Source organism: Rhea pennata, chromosome 1, assembly GCF_028389875.1.
Source record: "Rhea pennata isolate bPtePen1 chromosome 1, bPtePen1.pri, whole genome shotgun sequence".
Lineage (NCBI taxonomy): Eukaryota > Metazoa > Chordata > Aves > Rheiformes > Rheidae > Rhea > Rhea pennata.
The window spans coordinates 190,473,926-190,495,263 of NC_084663.1; the positions used below are offsets into that span (position 1 = coordinate 190,473,926).

Below are 21,338 nucleotides of genomic sequence, written 5' to 3' on the forward strand. Positions count from 1 at the left end.
GTCTGATATGTCCATCATTTGCAGAGCCAGAATTGATGGGGTGGTACTTGGGATGGAGGACTTTTCCGCTTTTTACTGATATTCCTGTGTGCATTACACTTCAAAGGAATAACACTGTGAGGTGTTAAGCAACTAGGAATGGGCCTTGTTGCACATCTTCACTGGTCACATGGATACTTCTCCATAACCATGGAGACCAGCCTTTATGCACTGGTTGGTCACTCCAACACTGCAGGTGCAGCTACAGCACTTTCCTGTGACAATATACAGTGCAAACAGAAACCAAAATTGATCCTCAGAATTTTCTTGTGGAGACTTGTAACTCTCCGTTGTATGACCACACACCTACACATGTGCATGAGCACGCACACATTTAATGCACAAAAATACAAAAATAATGAAGATACTTTTCTATCTTTTGTATATTGGGAATCTCAGGGAACTTTTTACAAAAGGTTAAAATATCCAAGGAGTGGCTCGCAAAGCCCGTTTATAAACTAGGGATCTAATGTGGTACTGCATGGTATTTCTGTTCTTCCAAACTGTTATCCAGCAGTAATGCATGCTTCCTACTTCTTGTGGCACCTTTTTATTGTTCAGTTTAAGTGATAGGTGAGAGATGATGTGCGCGTTTCACTGGCATTGCTGTATTTTTTAGTGTGTTACAGAGGTTTACAATGTTGCTGACAGCCTGTGGTTCTACAGCTTTTCAGGGGAAAGGATTTGCATTATCTTAGCTTTAATTTTCTTTTTACCAAAACAAAGAGCAGTCAGAGTTGTCATCGGCTCATTACATATCTGCTCTATCATAAGCGCAGTTTGTCCTGCAGTGTTTTCGTATGTTCATTTTTAACTTTCAGATACTTCAAAATTCTGACATTTCCTCACCAGCTCATGTTTCCCAGTGTTTGGAGTACATGGAGTCTCCCATGGCCAACAAAAAACATCAATTTCCTTTCCTGGGACAGAGAAGGAAGCATTCCTAGGGCAACCAAAGAGCTTGAATGAGACTTGTATTGAAAGAGGAGTCCTATTTTATCTGAGTTTGAACCCCAAGTATCTTAATTTCTAATATTCTTTCTCCTCCTACCTTGCCCTTTCGTCCCCCCCAAAAAAGTGCTGGTATCTCTGCCTGTCACCTCATTGAGCAAGAGCTGTACCCGTCGAACACCAGCGCCTGCAAGCGGTGCCTATGTGAAGTGTGGTGCATTTCTGGAACTGTAGCATTAAACCCTCTAGTCAGGAAGCACAGATATGAGAAGTTTTTAATTTTTATTTGCTTAAGTCCTAGGCAGTCTTGTTGTATTTCTTCCAAGTTGTAAACATCATAATCCAATGCGATTTCTTTGCACAATCTTTTAGCTGACATCTTAATATAGACTGTCTCTGATCCTTGCTGACCTAGGAATTCTTCTTTTCTTTTTACCAAAATCCCTGCTGATACTTAAATAATACCTAATTGTGTATCATTGCCAGAAGACATCTCCATGCTGCAGTATGGCTATGAAAATGCCCAGTCATTTTGCTAATGCAGTGTTTTCAGTGTATGACTCACTTTACATCTCCCATTTGACAAGCGGTGGACGCTTTTAGGCAGTAGGTAGCACATTCACATAGCATTCTCTGTGGAACTTATTATATATCAATTTAATAGATAAAGTTCTTACATATCAATTTAACTGTTATGACAAATAAAGAATGAAAAAAATTACCCTATATCCTTGGGGGGTCTTTTTTTTTTCCTTTGTTTTCAACCAATCATATGCCTAAGGGCATTGCAGTAACTTTTGTAAACTGTTTTAGGTATTAATTACAAAAGGAAAACATTTTGATAAGAGCTTTTTCTTATATTGCCCATCCTCCATTTCACTTTACAGTGAATCTTGGAGCTTGTAAATGGAGTATCCTGGTTTTATTCTTGCAACTATGTATTGGTTATATAACTTGATTAAGAAATGGAAGTTAATATCTTGAATTTGTCTACAAGCTGAGTTTTCTATAATAAATATATATATTTGTAGTATTGATAAATATTATATGGTTTCCAAAGAAAACACCTAAAGGGAAAAGTGTTCTCATGCTAAACTAATTCTCTGTAATTTCTTCTTATCTCTAGAACCTTTCTTATTCTGTACCGTAAATACCATATTTAACTGCTAGATATGATATACTTGTTGAATACATAAAACATTATTCCAAGGACTGACTTTTAACTTGGGATTTGTGATTGTAGATATGCAAACAAATGACTTCTAAATAAAAAAAAAAATCAATATTTTTCCAAGGCTCATAGCTTTTGCTTGATAGGAAACAAAACTTTTAATTTTTGAGAAGATTGAGATCTCTAATATTATTTATGTTTTTAGACAAAACAGCAGAAGAAATAACAAATACCACTTTAAAATGAAAAAAAAATTCAAATGATTTCATTTATAAAACATTGGAATGTCTTTGTTTTTCCAAAACATATCTAATGTTTCTTTCTCAGGCACAAATATTCAATAAATTTGGCTGAAGATCACAAACAATTTCAGTTAAATAAAAGCTTCATTTCTTGATTAAACAAATACTTGAACAGAATTCTTGCTCAGACCTAGTCATTAATGCTGTGCTCAAATGACAAACACAAACAGAACTGAGAAAATTATTCAATGTGATTGAACATATATTTTTTTTTCCTCTTTCCTCAGATCAACTGGTAGAGAATATGCTCTGAAAATAATCAAAAAAAGTAAATGTAGAGGAAAAGTAAGTACAAAAAATTCAAATGAGAGCAAAACATTTATTTTGCAAGAAATATTTGAGAGAGAAGATCAACTGGGGAATCTGTTGGTATTTATCTCCTTCCTGGCAGGTGTCAGAATCTTTTCGGTTGAAGCCTTTGTCTGCCCTCATGAGACCCTCAGAGTATCAATTTAGATACTTTCTAAATTACTTTAGATGCCTATCAAGATGCATGTATTGTTTCTCCATTTGATTAGTAGTGTGTGGTTGCACTCACTCTTTCTCTTTACCCTTGTAATTATGTCCCTTAGATTTCATAATCCCAGATGCTATAGAAAACAGGAATATGATACTAGATCTAGCAACACGGATCAGTATATCTAGTCAGTATCACAAGGTTCATCAAATTGTTATCAGTTTTATACTAGTTGAATTTCTTTTAGCTTTTAAAATTTTAAAAGGTTCTTTGAGAAGATGTTACTGTATTTTTAAATGCTTTGGAAAGACTTTGCATTGGAGAAAAAAATGAAAATGCTTCTATAATTTACTCTTCTCTGCATGAGAAACATGTCTCTGTTCCTACATTTCTTTTTCAGTGTTCTATTCTGTGTACTTTTTTCAGTTATCACACTGATGTTGTCTCTAGATATGTTCCTTCCATATTGCTGGAGGCAACGTCTGTAACTTTTTAAAAAAATCCTGATGAACCCAAGTCCCAATTCTCTCTGCTTTTTGCATTGCACGATGGAGGTGAAAGTTTTTCCCACCAACCTATAGTCATTAAAGATTTCTCTTATGTGGCAGGAACACATGATCCAGAATGAGGTGTCTATTTTAAGACGGGTCAAACATCCAAATATTGTACTTCTGATTGAGGAGATGGACATGCCAACTGAATTGTACCTGGTCATGGAACTTGTAAAGGTAGGTATTTTGCTAATTAAGAATTTTTTCAAACACATGCAGAAATTTCATTGGTCTTAAAGCATACTAAAATCATAGAATCATAAAATACTTCAGATTGGAAGGGATCTCTGAAGGTCTCCTTGTCCAGTTCCCGGCTGAAAGATGTGGAACCCCCAGCCAAATTGTCTTCTAGCTTTCAAACATTTCAAATATTCATCTTATCTTTTGTAAGCCACATTCAAAAATGCTCTGTGGACAGTACTTTGCAGATACTTTGCAGACCATGAATTTCAGTTAAATAAGTTTTACCTCCAGAAATGCTTCTGCCTTCAGATAAGTTGAAAGGATATCCAGTCTGAATAGCTGTAAATACTGGTCAATATTCTTCGATAACAAATACATTTTAATTAAATTTTATTAGTTTATGTTAAATTAAAACCATATTAACTGTCTTCTTTCCCCACTGATTTATACTGACCCCCTTTCTTCACTGTGAGAGTGACAGAGCACTGGCACAGGTTGCCCAGAGAGGTTGTGGAGTCTCCTTCTCTGGAGATCTTCAAGGCCCACCTGGATGCAACCCTGTCTACCATGCTCTAGGTGAGCCTGCTTGAGCAGGGGTTTTGGACTAGATGATCTCCAGAGGTCCCTTCCAACCTTACTGATTCTGTGATTCCTTGTCAGACTTGCATTCTTGATATAATCTAAATTTAAGCTGGAGGAGGAGGAAGAGAATGAGGAGGAGGAGGAGGAAGAGGAGAGGAAAAGAGAAAAATCTGCTATTTAAAGCATGGTTCTATTCTGAAAAGAAACATTATATATATAATATTTTGTATTTGGGGTCCTATTCATTTCTTCATGGTAACTTCCAGATCTTATGAGTTAATATCCCTCCTTGATGGATCAACAAATTCAAACTGGATTATGAAACTTAGACCAGGTTGTCTCTTGCCCCTATACTGTCAAGAATACACATGTATGTCACTCTGCATAACAGATGGTAAAAATGCACTTGAGAAATTATTCAAAAAATTTAGTAAATTATCCAAATTAGAACAGAAAATTACTACAGAAATGTTGTCCTCTATAATTATTTTAATTGCACATTTACTTGTGGCATTAGTGATTCTTCTTCCACTGTTGTGCAAGTAGGAAGTATTCCCAACAGCCACCTTCATTCCTGTATCCTGATCAATAAGCTTTCTGTGAGCAGCCTTACAGGCCTGCACCTGAGAAATCCACTGATTTAAATATTTAAGAACAATTTTTGCAATATGAAATCTCCAGATGTGCGGTAGTATTTGTGTCTAGGCATATTGTATGCACGCACCCAGCACCTGTGAGGCTCTCTAAACCCTGAAACTCAGATCAGTTCCACCTATCTTAAATCAAAAATGTGGTCTCCTTTGGTAGGCATCCTATGGTGAGAAAAAGGGATCAGCAGAGGTGGTGAGATAAAGAGGTTTTTGCAGGCAGAATTGCTCTCGGCAGTGCTTCACACTGGTTGTAGATGGAGATTAGGGACCTTGTTGAAGTATTAGATAGTTTAAAGAGCTCCAGTTTAAAGAGCTTCTCAAGCTTGAGGGGAAGAGGAGGGCAAGGAGAATTAGAAGTGCTGTGTTTGGTCCGTGAGCCCCTGTGCTCTCTGGCACAGGGTGACACAGCCCACATTCCCAGTACAGAGCTGTCCTTCCCGCTTTCTGCAAAGCTGCAGTGCTGTACCGGTGAGGGAAGCTGTCAAGTGGGGCCCGTGGGTGGATGGCCACACATCCTGCCCCATCCCCATAGCAGGCTGGGACAGCCTTGTTACCCTTGAGAGGCTCAGGCTACGCTCCACAGCTCAGAAAATGGCAACATTATCCTCTTAGGCTGAGCCTGCCTAATGTCTTACTTGGCTTGAGCTGTGCTGTGGAGTTTACGCTCCAGCTAACCCTGCTGAGCTCTGCGGAAGCACACTGGGGCCTCCTTGTATGTTGCTGGCAAAGAGCACACAGGGTACTTGGCATCCTTGCTTATCTCAGCACAGTCTCAGAATGAGAAGTTAAATCCTAAGAAAAAAGCAAAGTAATGGCAGTCTTCCACTCTGTGAGTCCCTCTCCATAGCCAGCCCTGGAGGAACTGTCCCACCTTCCTCATCGTCACAGCCCTCTCTGTCACCTGGGCATGCAGTGTGACTTTGGCACAGCATTAGATCAAGTACCACGAGCCATTTAATCCTGTTTTAATCATGTATCTTGCCATTTCTTATGACATGAGCTAACTCTGAAATCCATGCTACTGTAGGGTTTTTTTCAGTGTCCAGGGTAGCTTGTTTAAAGGTACATCAAGTACTTTTGCAGTGTGTTGCAGTTAGTAATGAAGCCACAGCTTCAGCTTGTATTGACAAATCCTTCATCTTGGCCCCATGAGGCGTGTGAGGAAGTAAAGGCTGTGACTTGTCTAACATGCCAGGACTTAAGCATGTAGCTGGCTTTATGGGTGCAACCTGCTGCGCTATTTATGCTTGAAAAAAGTAGTTTCTGGTAGATTTTTAGTCAAAGTCCTACTTAACTAAATAAGAGAGGAGCTTAAAAGCTCTTACAAAATAATTAGCCTAATATATAAAGAAAACAATCCAAGCACAGAAAAACCTGTATTCTCCCACTCTTTCTTCTTCACTCTTCAGAATCACTGCAAATACTAAGATATTTATGGCATCAATTATGCTATAGAAAGCTTCTCAAGACATCTGTGTAGCTAGGATGCCACCAAAAGCATTTATTAAATAAGTTCTTTGGTTTTATATGGAATAATAGAAGAAATTTAGATGAAGTATCCTAATCCTGGGAAGTTAACATTGTTTTTCTGAAACAAACATCTATATTATTGGAAAAAAAAAACCAAAAAACCCACGTTTTTATACTCTACGGGCACCAAGAAAGGTAGCTCTGGGAAGACATTAATTCACCAACTGCTGACTGTTACCATTTCACAACATGCACTGTTAGAATTGATTAACCATCTGTTATTGACTGACTTCTGAAGACCTGAGTTTAAATCAAACTCACAGACAGGAGAGAAATTCAAGGAGAAAAGGCTTGATGCAGCAGAGCACAGTTTCAGTTAATACCACCCTGCATTAATTGGCAGTAACATGTTTGACATAAGTGACTGCTGCAAATACTGCCCTCACCTCATGGCAGATAGGCCATTCATTGCTTTGTAAAGTGTAAGAAAAAGCACTTCATAAATACAAATATAAACACATTGCAAGTGGTGCTTGTAAAAGGAAGCAAGGACCTGGTCATTGGCACGTTGCCTTTTTATACAGCGAAACAAAATTGTTATTCAAACCTAACAGGGCTTTGGCCAATTTAACAAGCAAGATTTATTACTCAGTCTCCTTTACTGCTCCAGGATGTGATTTCACTTTTGCAGAAGAAAAGAGAGATTATATCATTTACATAACGAGGTAATAAATAAATAATTGGTTACTGTACCAAGTATACTTCCTCATGTGCACAGATGATAAAAACTGCATTCAGATGTTGCTGGTCTGATTTCATTCCAGAACAGGGGATTTAAGACTGAAATGTCAGCCTAAACTCACCCCTTATGCCTAAGTGATAGTGACCTGCTGTGTGAATCAGCTAAGCAGATTCTTGTAGGTTAAAGTGCTCTTTAGGGAGAGGAAAGTCTGAAAACAATTCTGCTTGATACAGTTGTCAGCTATATTAACTCTTCCCAGGGTATCACCTTTCTTTTAACTGCAGAGAATCCTGTAGTCTACATATATGCTCTTTTTTCTTGCCAGACTATCTGGTAAGAAACTTTGCTGAATAAAGCAGACTACTTAATGGGATAAAATGATTCTGCTTCAGACTGAATTGACTTTCTGTTAATGTGCTCTGAATCCTTTATCTTTTCTTGAGTTTAGATTTCCTTTGCACCTGGCCTGAAAATTTGTTCTCTTTCTTCTGAGTTTAGGCTGAAATTTTTTTCTGCTCTTTTGGATTTTAGGATTCATCATCTTGCTTTCTTTACCTTTACATCTCACCTCAGATTGTTTTCTTTTTCCTTATTTTTGAGGCAGATCCTTTTCTGATGTTATTGACACTTCTGCTGAGCATCTGGAACATTTTAGATAAGACCAAAGATCTGTCTAATCCACTACCTCATGCTAAAAAGCAGCTGGTACAGGGACTTCAGAGGAAGGAGCTTAAAGAAAATAGATTATTTATCCCACATATTCTGCCACATGCTGGTATCAAATACTTAGGGATCAGTTAATGCCATGAAGTACACGGTATTATACCTCTTTCCAAATATTTGGCCTTTCCCTCTAATCCTCTGTCTAGTTTAGCTTGGCCTTTTCTTCCTCCTTTTCCTTCATGCTATGTGTCTTGAACTATCTTGATCAGTCACCAGCCAGAGCAGAAAGTTTTGATGTGATCCAGATTTGATAGTGGTTGTCTGCAAGCAACTTCCAAAGCTGGACTTTTGCACCAACAGTGGGGATACACCTGCAGTGGCAAACTTCAGCTGCATCTTCCCAGTGCTTTTTTTTATATATATAGCTGTTAATTTTTTTAACAAGTAATGTCTATTTCTTCAGCTTTGAGCCTTTAGTGGTCATCATTTTCTACTTTTTCCTCTGTATCCATGATTCCTGGAAAAAAATCTTCATTGTTTCTCTTTCCTCTTTAGCCTTCAGAAAATACCTAATAGTCCTTTAAAGTATACTCCTCTGATGTATATTTTCTCCTGGTGCTGTGACTGCAACAATTTGTTTTTGCAGAATGTCCTTTTCTTCTTTTTTTGTTGGTTTATGTTTCCTTTAAGGTACTACTTTGGTTTTGGCAGAAAGCCTAATACATCTGAATAGCATCTCTCAAAAGATGATTTCCTCTTCCCTGCTCTCCCCATTCTATCAGCTTCCTCCTTAATCTCTTCTTTAATCTGTTTTTTTTTCAGTCTTTCACCAAATATTTAAATGTTCTTCCTCTCCCTACTTGCCTGCTCCTTACTGCTCAGCTCTAGCAATATAGTCCAAATGTGATGGCTGCCTTGGATCCTAGCAAAGAAAGTCATTTCAGTTTAGAGGACTTCACTTAATTTCCTTCCTTCCTTCCCTCCCTCTCTCCCTCCTTCATTGGCAGCAGCTTTTAGCTGAATTAAACGGCAGAAGGATCTGGAAATGTTACAGGTAGCCACCTGTATTTATAGCTGTGGTACCTATATTTATAGCTGTGGTGAAATGGTGATGTTAATTCTTCCAGTATGATTTTCTGTTATATATGCTGGAGAGTTCTTCAGTATTAGCTTCAAGAAGAACCTCACATTACCAAAAACCTGACGTCTTCTGTAGAGAAAACAGTTTCTAAAATCCATGTTTCAAAGTCTTATGAGATGGAAACAGTCTTTTAAAATACACTGGTAGTGATGACAGGTAGTTATTTTGAGTCTTATTCAGAAATTCTTTATCTTCATGGAGTTGTCAGATTTTGGGCAAAAATTTGCTGTCAGTCTATTTGTGATTATAATAAACATTGGTGAGGGTTGATATCCAGCATGGTGACAGGCAAGTATGCAGGCATGACAGAAATTTGCAAGAGGAGCTCTGAACATACAGGTTGGCAAATACTGCCAAACATTACAAAAGCAGCAGAAGGGAACAGCCTCTTGGCTGACCAGCTAAACCATGACAAATGGTATATTCAGCTTCCATTAGGGGAGATGTCATCACAGTACCCAAAGTTTATAGCTGGAAGGAAACTATGCTGCTCCTCCCTCTTCCTCCTCCTCCATAAATGATGCTCCTTGATCTTCCCTAATTTTTTCAGTCTCTTCCAAAGTAAATGTTGCTCATGTGCCATGGTCATTTTGCTCCAGGGAGGAGATCTTTTTGATGCTATTACTTCCACCAACAAATACACAGAGCGGGATGCCAGTGGGATGCTTTACAATCTGGCCAGTGCCATCAAGTATCTTCACAGCTTGAACATTGTTCACAGGGATATCAAGCCTGAGAATTTGCTGGTAAGTGAAAATTTAGCTTTCAGTATTATTCTTGCTAACTTGGGAATGCATGATAGAGTGTCTGGGCTTCTCCCTCATTCCTCACCCCCTGCCCCCCTCCCTTCAGGTTTATTTCAGTCTTCAGAGTCACTGGTCTTTTAATTTTAACCTTAAAAGCTCCTCCTAAATTAAGAGCTATCACAAAAAGTACAGTAACATCAGATGCTATGTGTAGTCTACTCCCCAGGACACAGGGACAGAACTGTTCCAGTGGTCACTAGAAGTGATCATTTGTTGTGCTGCAACATAATTCCAGACTTCTCATAAACATAAAGGTGTTATCTATACCTTTGCAGTGCAGCACTTTTCCCTAAGTAATTAGCAGCTGTTCAATTTTACAAACAGAGTGGGTGTAAGAATGGACCCTCATCATACAGTCTGTCGGGGCAGAACTGGAAAGAGATTTTTAGAGTCCTTCCTGTCCCTGCTGAATCTCCCAAATAATCTTATAGCACTTCCTATTAAGACACTTTCCTTGATAGACAGCTTAAATCTTCCCTTTCCTGATTGAATCTGTATGAGCCCCAACCAATGAAGACAATGAAAAAGATCCTCTGACAATGAGTTCTTTCTCTGGGGATTTTGCACCCTTGAATGCAGCCATTGTGTTCTCCAACTGAGAGATTTGTTTCTTCCAAGAAATTAATGTCTCCTAATTATTTCACTGTTCTTGGAGTTTTCGTTAATTTACTGACATGCTCTACTATCAAGATGTCCCAGTTACTGTATGTTCTGCAACCATGCAACAATATTTAAGATATCTAGATTATCAATTCTATGTGCTGTTTGCCATCACTTAGCACATTTTGTACTGCTTGATGTTGAAGAGGTGTTACGGGAAAGTTGACTCATGCAGATCTTAATGAACTTCCAGGGAATGCGATTTTTACAGCTGAGGTCTCTCTGATGACAGATACCTATATAGTTCTGCATGAAGAAATAGCCATTGCTGGCCTGGTTTTCCAAAAAAACTACTAAAAACACTTTGGGTAGAACACTTGTTAGACACCAACCACTTATACCCTATAGAAGCCTTAATGTTCATAGGTGGCTGCATGCATAAGTTACAGCAGTCATGTCAGGATTCATTAATGGTGTGACTGGGAAAGGGCAGGACTGTCTCAGGTGGAAGGCTTACCCTGCTTTTGTCTTGAAATGTCTCTTAAATTCCTAAAGTCTGAAAGTAGTAGAACAAGCTTTGGGGGGGAGAGGAGAAGGTGGGGTTGGTGGAGGGAGGGTTAAATTTATCCACCTGTAACCATTTGTGGTAATACTCACTGGTCTACATGAACAATCACATTGTTTGGCATTGTAGCCAAACTCTTTCCAAGTGATTTTCCAGTGTACTGCACAAATACTACTGTTGATACTAAGCAACGAATATACAACACTGAACTGCTTGCAGCATCCTAACATTTAAAAGCCAGTGTTTTGGTTCACAAATTATATTCATCCTCTAAGGTTTATCAAGTCTTTGCCAGAAGTGAACACTGTTTTAGGAGAGTGCTTATGAACCAGCCTTATCTGAGTTCTGGTCCTCTCTCTGACACTGACTGCTTATGGCCTTAGGTGTCTCTTGACCTTTCTGCTTCAGTCGTCCTATCTGTTAAACTAGATGGTTGTTCTTATGTCACAAGATGGCAATTAGGATTATTTTCCTGGCATTTATAAAACACTTGTACACGTGAACAAGCAGCAGGCAGCCTGAGCAGGGCCTAACCAAACCCATACAGTCACGATGGGAAAGGTGTGGGGGGCAGAGGGGTACCTCAACCACAGGGGACACCCAGAGGAGGATGCCCCTCTGGGGCCTTCCTGTTGCATCTCTTCTTGGCAGGCCATAGAGGAGAGCTTTCCCATTCCCTTTTCTTTCTCTCGCTTTTGTTTTTACTTTCCCCCAAAAGTAACTTTCTTTGTTAGACCTGATATACACTATCAGTCAGCCACAAACCCTGCAGAAAAAGCTTCATGCATGTGAACCTGTCTCAACATCCTTTGTGAAACAACAGTTATTCATAGGAGTGCTTAAAAATTCCTTATTATCTTCAAGACTTGCAAAGTCCACCTAACAGTCAACTGACCAAGAGTTTAGGGTATTCTGAATAGCTGTGATGTTTTACCAGCACACACATTTTCTATTCTCTAGAGAGTGTCTTCTGTGCTTTAATTGGAACATTTTTCATAATTGCTGCTATTTAGCACATTTATTTTGTCAAGTCATAGGATGTCTTTATAGCCATATAATAAACCCTAGAGAACAACTTCTCTGACTGTTGCCATCTGCAGTGATCACAAAAGCAGCTTAGAAAATACTGACAGTCTTTATAGTAATAGGATACATATGGTGGCACACAATTATGTATGGCTGCATTCAATTAGTGTTGTACAATTACACAGCTTTATTGCTTAGTTAAAACAGTGAAAGCACTACATAGTGGGTAATTTGCACTAATCTCCATTTCTTTAATTGCCCTTCAGTATTTAAATGCAGTAGAACATATATAGCGTTTGTTCTGCATAACATGAGCATTAAATTATCTTTCACATTCCTTGACTGGCAAGTTACACACCACAGCTTCACATTGGACTCCTTTTTATATGGCATGAGGAAAAAAGAGTGGGGAAAAGTTACTTTCTTCAGCTTTACAAGTCAACTGAAGTAGTTTTTCAAGGGAAGTAATCCCTGGAAACAGATGGGGCAAAATACTAGATAATGCAGAGTACCAAATAATTTGCATTGGCAAACATTGCCAAATGAGCCTTTTCCATAATTAATTTCTTGGATATATAAGTCATGTAAGGCCAGCTAAAGGAGGAAATTTATAAACATTCATGAGGTAACAGCAATTCATTGAAGACTTTATAAAAAAATAACTGCATAAAATAGAATATGAGATGCTAATTAGACTGGATTCAGCTCCTTATGTCTAAGTGAACACTACATTTTTCAGCAAGTGAATATTTAAAGTCTCTAGTTTCTAGTCTTTAATTAAAACTGTTGTTGAAATTAGATTTATTACTGCCATTTCAGAGAGCACTTTCTTTAGTTTCAGGAACCAGATGTATTTAACAATCTGTGTTTTTAATAAAACCATAATTGCTTCTTTTCTAATGCTTTTCTATAAACCTATCTTTTTTCTTAGTAGCAGAGAAATGTGAATCTGTATCAAATTACTGGTTCTCTTAAAGATCCAGTTGTATCATTAAAAACAAACACTATAAGGAAAGGAGAAGAATTTTGCAGATTATGACTATCTGCTCATAACTTTAGCACCTGATAGTGATGTTTCAGAAGGACTGAGCGAGGTTTCTTTCCCTCTCTAGACATGACTAGCATTAACAAAGGAGAACTGTTGTTTTTTTTCCATAGAATGTACCTAATTATTATGAGTTATTGAAGATCTGTAGTGAACAATGGAGAGAGACATCTAGATTTCGTTATTGATGGAAGAGAACTGTTGAAGGGACTGTTAAAGGGATGGTAGAATATTATTGCATTTTGGTAGGAAAAAATCTAGGGTTTCTCCTCTGCAAACAGGTCTAGTTAAGTGTGATTTCTGCTACAGGAGTAGTCATTCAGGATAGATCTTAAGCATGATTTCCTTTTTTGTTATGAAGCATGATTTCTTCTTTTTTTGACAAGTAATTTCTGTCATGGTATCACTGATGATGAGCCAAACACTGTGCAGTTTTGAATTGGTTGCAAAGAACTAATGTCATCTCCAGACATATGGAGGATAAGAAGGTGATCAGGCATAGCCAGCATGGATTCACCAAGGGGAAATCCTGCTTAACCAATCTGATAGCCTTCTAGGATGGAATGACTGGCTGGGTAGATGAGGGCAGAGCAGTGGGCGTTGTGTACCTTGACTTCAGCAAGGCTTCCGACACTGTCTCCCATAACAGCCTCCTAGGCAAGCTCAGGAAGTATGGATTAGACGAGTGGACAGTGAGGTGGATTGAGAACTGGACGAAAGGCGGAGCTCAGAGGGTCATCATCAGTGGTGTGGAGTCTAGTTGGAGGTCTGTGGCTAGTGGAGTCCCCCAGGGCTCAGTACTGGGTCTCATCCTCTTCAGCTTGTTCATCAATGACCTGGATGAGGGGACAGAGTGCCTCCTCAGCAAGTTTGCTGATGATCCCAAGCTGGGAGGAGTGGCTGACACACCTGAGGGCTGTGCTGCCATTCAGAGAGACCTGGACAGGCTGGAGAGTCGGGCAGAGAGGAACCTCCTGAGGTTCAACAAGGGCAAGTGCAGAGTCCTGCACCTAGGGAGAAATAACGCTAGGCACCAGTACAAGCTGGGGGCTGACCTTGTGGAGAGCAGCTCTGCAGAGAAGGACCTGGGAGTGCTGGTCGATGACAGGTTGAGCATGAGCCAGCAATGTGCCCTTGTGGCCAAGAAGGCCAATGGTCTCCTGGGCTGCATTAGGAAGAGTGTTGCCAGCAGGTGGAGGGAGGTGATCCTGCTGCTCTATTCAGTCCTGGTGAGGCCTGATCTTGAGTCCTGTGTCCAGTTCTGGGCTCCCCAGGACAAGAGAGACATGGAGCTACTGGAGAGAGTCCAGCGTAGGGCTACGAGGATGATCAGAGGGCTGGAGCATCTGCCCTATGAGGAACGTCTGCGAGAGCTGGGCCTGTTTAGCCTGGGGAAGAGAAGACTGAGGGGGGATCTTATCAATGTGTACAAGTACCTGAAGGGAGGGTGTCAAGGGGACGGGGACAAACTCTTTTCAGTTGTCCCGTGTGACAGGACAAGAGGCAATGGGCAGGAACTGAAGCACAGGAAGTTCTGCCTGAGGAACGTGAGGGGGAATTTCTTCCCTGTGAGAGTGACGGAGCACTGGCACAGGTTGCCCAGAGAGGTTGTGGGGTCTCCTTCTCTGGAGATCTTCAAGGCCCACCTGGATGCAACCCTGTCTAACACGCTGTAGGTGACCCTGCTTGAGCAGGGGAGTTGGACTAGATGATCTCCAGAGGTCCCTTCCAACCTTACTGATTCTATGATTCTATGAGTCTGTGATTCTAATGTGATATATACATACTTTAGGATGCCCTTCTGTAGGCTGTTTCAAATTTTTAAGGTGCTGAATGATAAAAAGCATTAAATTGCATCATAAAGAATTACGAAATGGGAAACAAGTGTGCAGTGTTGCAGCCCTGCATACATCCACCCATGATGCTGGCAACATACCACTAAGATACTGGTGTTTAACAATCATTCAAGGAAAGGACAGTGTTTCTAGGTGAAATATTTTAGGTAGGTTTGCATCTTGTCACTTCAATATATAGAAAACAAGATTCTACTGTTACTATCAGTAGTTGATATCTAAGAAGTTGAAATCCCTGTGTAGGTATTCAAGCTCTGTGTAAATAAAAAGAAAGAAAAAAAAAAGCCTACGCTGAGATTTGGCTGTCAGCAGGGAGTTAACCTAGGAACTGCATTGCTGGAAGGTCAGACCTTTGCTTCTGGGCTTTAGCTTCTAGCAAGAAGAAATCTCTATGCCTTTTGTTGATCCGGTAGTAAGATAAGACATCAGTCTACATTCTCAGCCACAATGGGTACATTTAATGGAAGTTGTCCTGGTAGTGGACAAATTTCAAAACATGCTTCTCTGTATGTTGTAGGTCTATATGTTGTAGGTAAGGAGGAGAAAGAGTGTAAATTAGAAGCAACATTTCAGGCAGTTAGTACAAGACATAATAGTTTCCTTTATAGAACTATGTTAAAGCTTTGAATTTTATTCTTGCTTTAGGTTTATGAACACCAAGATGGAAGCAAGTCTCTGAAACTAGGAGACTTTGGCCTAGCAACAATTGTGGATGGACCTCTTTATACTGTTTGTGGGACCCCAACATATGTAGCTCCAGAAATCATTGCTGAAACTGGGTAAATCACTTCTAATGATGATGCTTTGATGTGTATACAGTGGAGCATGTTCTCACCAGTGTGTCAGGAGTTTTTGCAGTTAAGATTTTTATGCTGCCTTTGCTCAGGTATAATACTGAATCATGACCCACAGAACAGTTTAGCTGGAAGGGACCTCTGGAGGTTATCTTATCCAAACCAGCTCAAAGCAGGGGCAACTTCGGAGTTACATCAGGTTGCTCTGCCGGTTCTTAACCTCAAAGTAGAAGGCTCTTAGCTTAACCCTAAGATACTAACAAGCCACACATACAATAAAAGTAATTTTAATAGTTTGCTTAATTGTATGTCATTATCACACATTGACCTTTTCTTCTGATTTATTCTTTAGAGAAATACACATTGGTTTGAGCAACCTGTTTGAGCAACTGATTTGATTTAACCTGAGCTTTGAAGACTTTCTGTTAGTAGAGTTCAGAGTCCAATTCAAGATGACAGCATAATTTCTTCCATACATTCATACATTCTGATCTAATGTAGTTTTAAGTTGTAAATGTTTGTCTTGAATTTGAAAGCAGAATTAGAATAGGTGGAACATAGAGAAAATTCATGTTAGAATATATAAGAAATTAGTAATAAGCCTGAAGGTATTTTCTCTGTTCTTAGACTATAGTTCATATAAATGTGATTTCTGTAACCATATCTCTTACACTTCTAGCTATGGCCTGAAGGTGGACATCTGGGCAGCAGGAGTGATAACTTACATCCTGCTCTGTGGTTTTCCTCCATTCCGTGGGTATGGACTCTGATCTCTTCAACTGTCCTTGTTCCGTGAATGGTCCCTGTGCTGGTTTGTGTTAAGCAGAAAGATTCCCACTGGAAAAAGTTCTCTGCTCATGGGGTCTGGTTTTCCCATGCTCTGCGTGGTGATTTACACACCATAAATGTCTATGATTTTGCTGTGAAATCTCTGTCTCATGTTTGTTTATTTTAGTTTATACTTCATTGCATTACAAAACAAGAGCCTTCGTTATGGGTTGTGGTTGACTTTGCTGATGTTTAAAACATACAGTGAAATAAGCATCTTCTTTCATGGGTCAAATGCAACATATTTTGTGGTCAGTAAAAGGTAACTAAAATGTAAGCCACATTATATGGATGTTTCAATTTTTATCTCAAAGATCTTTTCTTTTCCTCAGACCAGTTGAAAAGTTGCTGTCAATCCTAAAGACAAGCAGGTTACCTCAGAAGCAGTGTACTAAATGCACTTCATTTTGTGATCTCACAATTCATATCTGTGGTTCTGTGCTTGGGGAGAATGAACAGCTTCCAAAAGCATCCTAAGGGATCTCCAATAAAAAGCAATTTCAAGAAGCTTGTTAAAACCAGCTCTGAAATAATTCCTATGTGGTTTTTGTTGTTGTTTTTTGTTTTCTTTACTTTATAGAAGTGGAGATGACCAAGAAGTGCTTTTTGATCAGATTTTGATGGGACAGGTGGATTTTCCGTCTCCATATTGGGACAATGTTTCTGACTCTGCAAAGGTAGGTTTATATAGTTGATACTTTCTTCTGCACTATTTTTCACAGTGAACTTTATCCTTCCACAGTTCTCTATTTGACACGTGTTGTAACATCTCCTGCTACACTTGTAAATTCCTCTGGGTCACCAAGTATGTTTTCATTTGATCAGCATCCATCTCTTAGGCTCCTGCCTGAAATGGACCCCATCTCTATGTGGGGGTCTCATACAGCAGAGACACCAGTACCCCTCCTGAAGAAGAAAAAAAATCCAATATTCCAGTAACTTTGCTTTATGTACACGTCTTAGCTTGAAAGCTCCCCTGGACTCTGCTTTGTATGTATATATGATGAGGATCAGGACCCACTTGGAGCCATTGGACATTATATTATAATATTATCAGGAGACTGTTTCCTCTATTAATCCCATTAGATGATATGTCTGTTGTTCCTTTCTGGCAAAGACCCAGGCCTAGCACTGGCTGTAACTCCTTACTTTTGCCAGAGGGGTAGGAAATATGGCCTTGCTCTGTCCATCCAGTTCATTGCTTATAGCCTCTTGGCAAATGGTGCAACTGAGTTAGAGCTTGAGATGTGCTAAGGCAGATGCAAATACACAGCACTTTTCTTAGGAAGATCCTGAGAGAGTTAAACGTACTTACAAAGTAGATCACATTTTTTAATTCTCATTAGTGCACTAGAGTGACAGTTTATCTTGCAGACTTCCAAAGGATTTGGCAGTCGTTATAGTTTCATATATAGAGAAGTAGATAGGTAATACGTGTGTACGTGTATGAAAAGAAAGTTGACCTGGTTGGCATGTAGATAAGTACTTAGTTTCCCTTATACATGAGTGTTCTGCCAGTTCACTGCTGTAGCCTGTAGGGCAAATTCATGCAAAATTGTTTTCCTATTTCTTTCAGTGTGACAGTGTTTAATTAATCACAGACCAATTATGATGTTTTGAACTGGAAGAGCGGAAAGAAAATAGCATTCTAAATTCTGAATCTCGTTTTTTTTTGGTGCAGTTACTTCCATCCTTCTTTTACAGAAATGTGTAGAGTGATAAGGAAGGAGTAAGTTTTTAATCTGTAAACTGAAGTCAACAAATGGGGCGCAGTCACAGAGCTGGAAGAAGGCCTTTAATTCCCATATTGTTTTATAACAGGCTTAATTTTATATAGAGTTCTCATTTATCACTAATGAGAACTCTGTAGGTCCTTTGCCAGTGGTCTTCTCCTAGGAAGCTCCTGTTTCTGACTAGTTCATTCTAAAATTTCTGTCTTGAAGCATAGGAATATGAGTTTAACTTTTTCTCCTTGTTACTAAACATTAACCTCTGTCTTTGGTGATATCCCTTTATTTGCCGTTATACTGCCATCTTATTTTCTGTGAAGTACATTCATTGATGGAATTAAGTATTTATTTATTTACATGCTAGCTGAAAGCTACAGGAAGGCAATAGCAGAAGAAATCAAAACAGCAAAAATTATATTTCTAATATTTTTAAAATATTTTTATGACATTTATACAAGCACTTAAAATACAATTCTAGATTTTCTGGCTTTTTTCCTGCGGAGAATTTGGCTTTTTCTTGATGAGAAGCTAACCTAATTTCATGAGACCATCTGTTTTGCACATTATGTATTAAGTTGCTTTTCTCTTAACAGTGGCTATAGAACTGTAACTCAGAACTGTCCTCTAGCTTTTCAAGGTACCATTAGGTACTGATTTTAAAGTTCAGCTTAAAGTTCAGCAGTTTGTAGTTGTTAATTTTTTTAATAATATTTTTCTGCAGTTGGTAGTTCATTCTGTCTTTGAGCACTCTGCTATAATCAGTTCAAGAGCACTTCAGTGAATTAAATCTGTTGAGTTACTTTATAAAAGTGTTCTTTAAATTTGACCCAGTATTCCATTTCTCAGGAACTTATCACGATGATGCTTCAAGTAGATGTAGATCTGCGATTCTCAGCCTTGCAAGTTCTTGAACATCCATGGGTTAATGTAAGTAATTTCAGGCTTGTAGATGCTTCTTGTAATTTGGCACCTTTAAGTTCTTCTCTGTCGAGTCTTTTCTATGCCCTTTTGGAGCCAGCACATTCTAAAAACGCCACAGATTTAACTGGAAATAAACTGGGCTACATGCTGTATTAGTATATAGTGCACACCATAGAGTCTTCACTACATACTCAGCTACATTTTCTCTGAAATGTTTTGGGGAATGTATTTTCAATACATCTCAACTGCACTGGGAAAAATTATACTTTTAAGAATGAGCTTGTGGGTTCTGTGACACATTTTGCTCTCCTAAAATCAAATGGCCTCAAAAATCTGACAATCATGATTAAGAGGTATTGAAATATAGTCCGTGGTGTTAAGCCTACTTGATCCAGCATGAAACAGGGGAACATTTAGGATCATATTTTAACTTCTGATGTTGCAATATACATGTATTTATGTGCTGCCATATCCATTTAGTCTGAGTTACCATGAAATATCTATTTATATATCCTGGCTTATCTCTGAGTGACTGGACATTTGCCATAAAAGTAGTAATCAGTGAGGTGGCATATGGATAACTCTGGCAGAGAATAAAGAGATTTGTCTCTAATTAATGTTGAGATAAGAATCCTACTTAATATTTGTTAATTATTTCAGATTATTTAATATGTTTTAAAATATTTGGATGACAAGAGAAAGAAAAATTGGAGAAAATCTGAATTCAAATTTAGAAAGGAAGATTGGGAAAGAAAATACAATTGGAACTAATTAAAAAAAAATAAAGGAGGAAGAAATAATGTTTCACTTTTCATGTTGCAAGCTACAGAATGCAAGGAGCAATGCTGCCTGCAATACTATTTTGTTCTTCAGATAACAGGTTCCCCTAGCTCCTGTATCCAGCAGACTTTTGGATACAGAACCCTGTTCTAAAAAGATTAAATATATAATAATCTAAAATAATAATCTTTTTTTTTCTAAAAAGGTGTCCTCTGTGTAGCCCAGAATAGCAGTGATCTCTAAGTGTTTACAAAGTGTACACCTTCATCTTAGATGCTAACATACTGCCCCGTTTTTTTTCTCCCCTCAAATACTATTATCATGCAGAGCACTTCTGCCATGTACAGAATGCAAGGATCTAGGGCAGTGTATGATGAAATTCTTTTTAAGCTGACATTCAAACTTCAGAAATAGTATTTTTCCTTGGTACCAGGTACTGTCCTTTGACACAGTGTTCTGCCATAATTTCTAATGTCTTTAGTTACTGAGGCATCTATTCTTCCTCACAGAGGAGGTGGGTAGGAAATTTTGGTGAGGCAGAAAAGGGAATTTTCTGATAGAAGCTGTAGAGAGGCCAGATCATCCACTAGTGTCAACCCCAACACTTCTCCTGAGGTTACTGAAACACCACTTGTTTACACCATGGGAGGATGTAGCCACTGATCTTCTCTTTTTGTGGAAAATACATTGGAATTGTTGACCCTCCCCTTTTCTTTCCTTTTTTCTTTTTCTGCTTCGGTTGCACCATGATATATGTTAGGAAGCCAATTCTGCAAGATGTGTTAAGAATAAAAGGTGCTGCTCTTTGTCAGGACTGTGGTGCTGCCCAGCACGGATGACATGAGTGTGACCAAACTCCCTGTCCTGGCTAGTGCCTCCTCAGGGGGAGAGAGGGGAGAAAGGGCAGGCGGATAAAATCTTTCAACACCCTGACAGTCCAGTAAAGGCGTGTTTTGGTTACTGAAGCACCCTGTGGGATTCCTCATTTTTATGCAGCAGGTTAAAACGTAGATGCCTGAGTCAGAGGGTGCTATAGGGGCCAGGTATAAATGTATTCAAGAGTTTGATGCTTTTTTGTAGGATAAGTCCGTTGAGGCTTATTAAATATGGTGGTTTGGATAAAATTTCCATCTCAGAAAGTTCTGAAACTCTTGATTGCCAAAAACTGGAAGATATGCCAAGGAAAGTTCAAGCTCCACTTGCGTATTTAAAATGTACTATTTCATAAATGGTAGCTACCATCCTCTGTGGAAGTGGGATCCTCTGTTAGATTCACTCTTGGTCCAGCTCTGCTGCACTTCTTAGAGTTTTATGCTGATTATAAATCTTTGCAATCAAAATCTGTAGCAGTTTTGTGCATAAACATCTGAAACAAGTATTCTGTGACAGTTCTATAATCTCTTCTTTTCTGTGCAATTATTGCTCTTAGCAACTGAGAGGAGTCAGTATTTTGTCTGCAGCAATATGCTAATGACAATTCATAACACA

The 21,338-nt window shown here is 38.9% G+C and overlaps 1 protein-coding gene across 2 annotated transcripts in view; it reads left to right on the forward strand.

Annotated features, from left to right (window-relative positions):
• The window catches only part of DCLK1 (doublecortin like kinase 1), a 251,768-nt gene that overhangs the window by 209,839 nt on the left and 20,591 nt on the right, over positions 1-21,338 (forward strand). For both annotated transcript variants that reach the window (XM_062567108.1, XM_062567109.1), the window contains exons 9-15: positions 2,691-2,748; positions 3,529-3,648; positions 9,502-9,648; positions 15,443-15,576; positions 16,271-16,348; positions 17,000-17,096; positions 18,996-19,076. In XM_062567108.1, coding sequence (XP_062423092.1) covers positions 2,691-2,748; positions 3,529-3,648; positions 9,502-9,648; positions 15,443-15,576; positions 16,271-16,348; positions 17,000-17,096; positions 18,996-19,076 — 715 coding nt within the window. The remainder of the gene's footprint in view (positions 1-2,690; positions 2,749-3,528; positions 3,649-9,501; positions 9,649-15,442; positions 15,577-16,270; positions 16,349-16,999; positions 17,097-18,995; positions 19,077-21,338) is intronic.